General features: G+C 34.3%; 1 protein-coding gene across 1 annotated transcript; it reads right to left on the bottom strand.

Moving 5' to 3' along the window:
• Nucleotides 1–2,258: 2,258 nt before the first annotated feature.
• LOC117934156 (cytochrome P450 89A2-like) lies at nucleotides 2,259–5,228 on the bottom strand. Its single transcript, XM_034855793.1, has 2 exons — nucleotides 3,635–5,228; nucleotides 2,259–2,391 (listed from the first exon to the last, which is right to left on the bottom strand). Exon 1 carries the CDS (start codon nucleotides 5,226–5,228, stop codon nucleotides 3,678–3,680), a length of 1,551 nt encoding a protein of 516 aa, XP_034711684.1. The 3' UTR covers nucleotides 2,259–2,391; nucleotides 3,635–3,677.
• Nucleotides 5,229–7,792: the final 2,564 nt, after the last annotated feature.

The raw sequence follows: 7,792 nt of genomic DNA, 5'->3' as shown, positions 1-7,792 counted from the left end.
TTAGTTTATGTGCACTACAATATGCGACTTCGAGTTAAGAATTTGATGCAAGAGCGAAGCAATGAAGATTTGTACAATCCAATTGATCTGAATCATGTCTTTAATGATGATGATATATTAGATGAGTGGATATGAGAAGGAAATGAGCCTATTTTATCATCTGATAATTTGGATTGGTTGGATAAAGGTCTTCCCACTAATGAAGAAGGTAAAAAAAGATATGTTGATTCCTGTCGTAAAGGTAAGGCTTCTAGAACAATTTCTTCAAGTTCTAGTAGTGATGATGGTGACAATAGGGACAGTAGGTGGGGTGGTGGCACTAGTGGGGGCAATAGAGGAGTTGGTGGCACCAGTGAGGGTACTGGAGGAGATGGTAGCACTGGGGGCGATTATGTTAGTCAAGTAGATCCTGGCATGTCATGGGCACAAGGAGGTGAAAATTACTATGCCACACAAGATACAGATCATGGATATCGACCAGGGATATGGGAACAACGAAAGCATTTGGAAAGACTAACTACATTTCCCAACGATGATGATTATTCTAGTGGGCATGATTATCATAGATCAAATTATCACCATATTGATGAGCACTTACAAAATTTGGGAATAGGATCAAGGTCATATTTCAGAGGGGTAGATGATAGATCATATCACAACTTTAGAGATCGTGATAGCTCTTCCAATACTTTTAGTAGAAATGATTTTGATCGATTTCCAATGATGCATCCAAAGGGATATTCAAATACTAGAACACAAGCTAGTGACTTATATGGATATGATCAATCTTCTAGTAGCAGTAGCAGTAGCATTGCTTATCGAGGTTTTGGATACTATCAATATGGTGTTGATCCTGAACAGCCTTCGAAACCATATTTTCCTGATTATGGATCATCAAGCCAATCATCTCACCCAACATATTCAAGTTATGAACAACTCTTTCAACCATATCCTCACTATGGGAATTGCCACCCCAATTTGTATACTCGTCGTAGGACTGATGATGATGATTTTGAACCTCCTCGTCATTCAACATGGAATTGATTATTGTATTATATGTTTGTTAGTAAAAATGTTATTATATTTGAAATAAAATAACTTTCTTTTATTAGCATTATTATAAATAACTTTGAGCATATACTTTTATAACTATTTAAATAATGTTAAATGTGAAACAATTTTATTTTATTAATTTTTTGAGCTTATTCAATTGTATATATTTTTCTGATGATTTACATAATATTTTTTTTTTTGAATTTTCTAATTAGCTTATTTTATGTATCGCCCGATACCAAACCGATACACTGAGACCGATATGCCTCGGGACCCTCCGAGTTAGTGACCGATACCGCGACTTTGAACCATGCTCTGTTGGGATATTGACTGTAATATTCTTTGATTTATTCCACCTTCCACTCGAGAGTCAAACCCAAGTATTGGTTACCCATTTCATAAAGCTAACCAATTTGACATCATTTTCTTTTAACATCAAATTAGTTAGTGAAACATGGAGGACATGATCATTTTAGATGTCAACGAAATTTAATTGCAAATAAGTGCATGCATATTAGAATATACCCTAATGGAAAAATATTATAAACCAATAAATTGACTCAAGAAAAAAATTTAGGACACTTTCCAATGATAAATTATGCTTTTTAATACTCAAATAATCAAAACTTGTTTAACCTATCAAGATTTTGGGCCATTCATGATCAATATCAATCCAAAAACAATATAGTATAATAAAATTTCATGGGTAGTTAGTGATGAGGATAGCTGCTCACACTTGACTAATTCTTGATTTTCTCCCCAATAAAATTTTGAGTATAATTTAACAGAAATATGAATCCATGCTAATAAGTGCATGCATGCATCATAATTAATTGAAAGGTGGTTAGTAAGTATGGTTACTTCTTAATAAATTAATTGAAGAAATGACTTGTTGCAAACATTGATCGACTTAGTCTTATTCAAGTTCCCATCTCTCCAAGAAAATTGAGTTGGTAGGAACTTTAACCTTGCATTAACAATGGATGTTATGCTAGTACTCAGTCATAGCCTAGCTAGGATTCATTCTTGAATGGACAAGTCAAAAATATTAATTGCAGCCTAAGTTATTGATGTGGGTCAAAGCTATCTTTTCCAAGAAGAATATATATCACATATTTCCTCCCCTCAAGCCATGAAAAAGAGCACATGTGTAGAACATAGTATATATAAATGGTCATCCATACTGTCCATTCAAATAGGTGACTAACACATGTCCAATGACAATAAAATGACAACACTCACAAATCTAGGGAACTCTATTAATATCATTTATTACATATAAAATTTTGCCTGGGAAGGACTTGGACTTTATTCTCCTTACTCATCACTTGGGCTGACCTGCAAGGATGACAGAAAAAAGTTCAGCAAGATTAAATCATTAATTTTATCATCCAATATTAATTAGGATATTAAGCATGTAATTAATGATGTAAGTAATGATTAAAATTAATATGCAATCTTATTGTCATTGCATGCATAAATAAAATCTTCCAAGTATGAATGTTAATAAGATGTTAGCCTCCTTCACCATCACTCTCAACAGGATATATATATCTTCTTTCATTGAAAAACTAAATATTTATTACATAATAATTATTATTATTATTATTATTATTGTAAGGAAAACAATTAAGGTGTCTGTTTGCATACCTTGTTTCTATTTTTATGTTATAATCAGAAACTTTTATATAAAAATAATATATAGAGTTATGTTTTTAAAAATCATTTTCAAAAATTTTGAAATTTAAGATAGTAAAAATTCATTGATACGTCATATTTTTTAAAATCATTATTTTTTTAATATGAATATTAAAGTTTTTATATCTAATACAAAATTTATCATTATTTTTTATTTTAAAAATAAAAAACAAAAAAATATATATTCAGACGAGCACTTTGTATTAATTGATAAATTAAAGAAATCTTCCAACCCTCTTAAGACTAAGGAACAATATTTATTCGTAAACCAATTTAATTATTTAATATAATTTAATGATTTAATTCAAGTAATTGAATACGTTAAATATATTCGATAAAATAAATAATAACATTATTTAAAGCCAAAATTAACTTAACCTAATAAGTAAAAATGATTTTTTTTTTCTCTCAATCAAAAATACTACTCTTGAGCCATCATTGCCAAAAAAAAAAAAAAAAAAACTCAATTGATTATCAACTTACAATAATAACTATCAATTATATATACATCAATTACTTGATATTAATGAAACTAATAAATATGTTTGGATTAAATAATTTTAAAAAACTTTCAAATTTAGTTTTAGCAAAGAAGTTGATATTTAAAATAATAAGAAATTAATAACAAAATTCTCTCAAATCATTTAGAGCTTGTTTAGTAGCGATTTTAAGAAGCATTTTTAGCCCTTTTAATACTTGAAAGATAAAAAAATTTAAGTGTTCAAAAGACTATAAGCGCTTGCTTTATACAATCACTACCAAAAGCACTCTTTAAAGTAATCAAATGTCAAGTCTTGAGTTTTATGAAATGTCAGCTTAATTAGTTGCTCAACCTTGATAATAACCAATATCATCACCTCCCTTGGTTTCATGAAATTTTTACCTTATTCAACAAACCTGCAATATTGCATATGCATTTCTTCATTTCATTTGGCCCTTGGAGAGATGTGAGCCTTCAATGGATTCTGCATCAGCACTGGCAGAAGGGCTGAAACTTTTTTCTCAGAGAGATCAACATCATCTCCATCCACAGCAGTCCATTTGAACTTCCAAATCAAATTGGCCACAAAGTACTCCAAATGAAAAATTCCTAAACCATTACCAGGGCAAACCCTCCTTCCTGCACCGAATGGCATCATTTTGATCTCCTTGCTCCCAGTCACATCGAATGCTTCTACCCCATCTCCAGTCAAGAACCTCTCTGGCTTGAACTCCAGTGGATCTTCCCACACTTCAGGGTTCCATGCGATCTCTGCTACCATGAAAAAGATGTTAGCGTTTTGGGGGATTGTATAGCCACCCAGATTTACATCTTGGTCCACTGCATGAGGCAAGCCGAAGTGTCCAGGAGGATGACGCCTCAAACCTTCCAAGATCACAGCCTTCAAGTATGGCATCTTCTGCAAATCTTCCTGCTTCACCTCGTCCTCTCTTGTCCCCTTAACCCCACTAATCTCTTCAAAGACCTTGGCCTGAATATGCGGGTACTTCACCAGGTTTGCCATGATCCACTGCAGCGATGTGTAAGTAGTATGTGTCCCTGCGTTGAGAAACTCGGAGCACAAACTAACCAGTTCGCTGTCATTGAGCTTCCTCTTCTCGTCAGGCAGTTGCAGATCCAGCAAAGTATCAACGTAGACTGTTATACGACTGCTGTCTTCATTGTCGGAATCTTCTTGTTGTTTGCTTTGTAATTCCTCCTTCAAGCGCTCTCTGGCCCTTATAAGAGGGATCAGCACATTTTCTTGATGCTTGCGAAGCTGCAGGAACTTCTCCCAACGCTTCCGAAACAAGATCTTTCCTATGGTAGGCCAGAAATTGAGCATATTGAACGTGCCAAAACCGGCCAAAACTCGCAGCTGAGCAGCTTCGATTTCTCTCACCTTCTCCTCCTCAAGCTGATCCCCGAAGCACATCAGAACCAGCAAGCAAAACATGGCGAAGTGGAAGTCATCCACCACGCGTACCACCCCATCTCCGGTTTCAGAGCTCCTGAGAAGCCGAGAGAAGAGAATCTCCAGCACCCATTTGCGGGCTCGGGAGTACGCTTTTAGGCGCAAGGGGTTGAGGATTTCTGTAGTGAGGTTGCGGCGGAGGAGGCGCCAGGTGGGACCGTAACCGGCGGAGCTCACGTTGTGCTGGTTGCTGCCAATAACTTTGTTGGTAACCGGAGGAACGGGGCGGTGGGCGAAAACTGCTGCGTTTTGAACTAACGCTTCGTGAGCCAGGGAGGCACTCGCGACGAAGATTGCTGGGCTGTTGCCAAGTGGGAGGGAGACGATTGGACCATGCTTAGCGTGAAGGTTTCTGAGGATTGGCTCAAGTTCTGTGTAAGATTTCCGAAGCCATAGGTAGCTGCTGATGATTGGAAAGGCAAAGGGTCCAGGAGGGAGCTTCTTCTTGGGCTTGGAGAAGAGCAATGGGAAGAAGAAAGCAGCAATGCAGAGAGAGACGAGGACCCCGAGCCAGGTCTCCATTGTTGGCCTTAGATCTTCTTCGGTTGCTAACAAGATATATAGTGGCAAGCTACCATATGGGAGACTTTGTTCCACATTGAATAAAATACTGCTAAAATTATTAAAATTCTTCAAATAAGATCTCATATCAAATATTTTTATTTGAAAATTTTAATAAAAAAAAATATTTGACTTTTTAATTGAAAATTATATATATATATATATATATATATATATATATAACTCATCATTTCACACCATGCTGACTTCGAATATATAATTAAAAAAAAAAAAAAAACATGTTCATGAATCATATGTTACCTGACAGTGATCAAGTATCCTTGAAATCAACTTCCTTTTTCTTCTCAAAATGGTTTTCATAGGTGGGATAGTTCAATAATTTGGGAGCTTCCTGATATCTTCTATGGATGGAATTTAATAATTCTGTCACATATATATCTTGCGAGTTAGAAGTCTCGTTATTTCTCGTGCTTTCTTTTTCTCTGATATTTATTTCTCACTACAAGAAAGTCAGTTTATAGTTGCGGTCAAATTCCGGCACCGCAAGTAGGAAAATTGCAGTCAAATTCCGATTTGCAAGTAGGAGAATTGTGTTATAAAATTTAGATGCGAACAAAATAGACGGCGGGCAAAGCATGGCTTCCTGGGGCTGGGCGATGGCTATTGGGCTTCACTAGGAAAACAATAATGCTTAAAAAATAAAGGTTGTGAGGATAGAAGAAGCCATTTCATCCTTCATCTTTCGACGGCACTATGAAATTAATAAAGAATTGCATCTTTACAGCAAGTTTAAGTTCTGTATCGCACCACTGTGAATGCATCTCACTATTTTCCTTTTTCACAGCTCTCACTTTCCACTTCCATTTCCTGATTTCTGCTTCATCTTCTGTGTTTGGTTCCTCTGGTAAAGGAACCTGCCATACCCAAAGGATTGAGTAGTCAAATCCATTTTGAATTACATCAAATTCATGTCCATTTTAAGTTGCCAAAAGTTGTGTAGGCAAACGAATAAGCATACCATATGAATTCATTACATGCCTCCCTTGAAACGGTGGTTGCAGCTATCCGCTGCTGTAAAGAATTCGGTCATAGATAGGAAAGAACTTGCAGTGTGATTCCTGAGTGAGAAGTGAACCACCGAGGCCTCTTTGATAACTATTTTCGAAAGCAATTATTAAAAATAGTTTTTGAGTATATATGATTTTTGTAAAACAAAAATATGTTTGAAAATTTAAAATATTTTTTTAACATGTTTTTAGTATTTTTTAATATGTTTTAAAAATAATTTTTATATTTAATATTTTATTTTTAATCATTCAATATGTTTGTATAGTTACTTTTAAAAACAAAAATATCATATTTTGTATTGTTAAAAACAAAAAATAGAAAACAATTTTTTATTTGGTTCAAACGTGTTTTCTGTGTTTTTTATTATGAAGAACAGAAAACGGCTCTTCAAAATAGTTTCCAAACCGATCCTAAAATTTTTATAGTTAACCATTGTTTAAGCTCCATGTTTCACCAAATTTCAAAGAACCAAGAAACATAAAAGACAAGGAGAATGGAATCCATTTTTATAGTTAACTAGTGTTTATACTCGTAATGTTTTTAATAGAAGTGTTTTCTCTGTAAATGTTTTTGAAAGAATCACCTATCAAGTGTTTCTATTACGACTAATTTTTCAACATTGTAAATGATTTTCAAATTTTTGAAAGTGTTTTCTAAATTTTATCAAATATTTAATATTTTTTAAAAAAACATTTTTTTAAACTAAAAACACTTTCTGAAATCAAATACAACCTACATTTTTAATTCTATTTGGTAGGGAAGCAACTCCGGAACAAATTGGGAGTGATTATTTAACTCAACAGTTGGCTTTATGCGGCAATTTCCTATTCACATTTAGTTCTAGACCTAATCAAGGCACCCACATCATTTAAACACCCATAAGAAGCTTTCCAGTAACCACAACAATATTCATACAGATCCACCTATAGGAAATAAAACTACTAATCATATCGGAGTAAGCATTCTACAAAAATAAACATCTAAACTGAAGATCATGAGTGGTAGGAAAAGTATGTAAAGGTCCTCTCTAATTATCAGATTTTGTCCTTCTGGATTCAAGAGGTCAATAACAAAGATGAGTTGCAGAGTGGGTTATAATTCTTTCCTTTGTTGGTTTACTAACCAATCATATCCATAGTTTCACTTGCTAACACAGTTCTTGATCCTACGACTAATCAAGCTATCTTGATCTGCAGATGAACTAGGAGGCCTGGTTGGAAAAAGAACTAAGCTATCTTTCACCTGCTAATATTTATCTTTCTCTAGTATATGGTTTACAGTGCACTTAATTAAGTGTTCACTTGGTGATCACACATCATTGTGGAGCCCAAACTAACCCAATTACTTCCTAGGTCTGTCTTTTCTTGGTTGCCAAACAATGGAAGATAGTTTAACCCATCACAACACTATGATGCCACAATCCAACAATAGCTCTTGCTCTTAATCTCTACTGTCTTTTTGAGATGTAAAAATCCTAGGATCCAATAACCCATCAC

The sequence above is a fragment of the Vitis riparia genome, chromosome 16, assembly GCF_004353265.1.
Source record: "Vitis riparia cultivar Riparia Gloire de Montpellier isolate 1030 chromosome 16, EGFV_Vit.rip_1.0, whole genome shotgun sequence".
Lineage (NCBI taxonomy): Eukaryota > Viridiplantae > Streptophyta > Magnoliopsida > Vitales > Vitaceae > Vitis > Vitis riparia.
The sequence above is the reverse complement of the archived record's forward strand: the minus strand, read 5'-3'. Positions and strand labels throughout refer to the sequence as shown.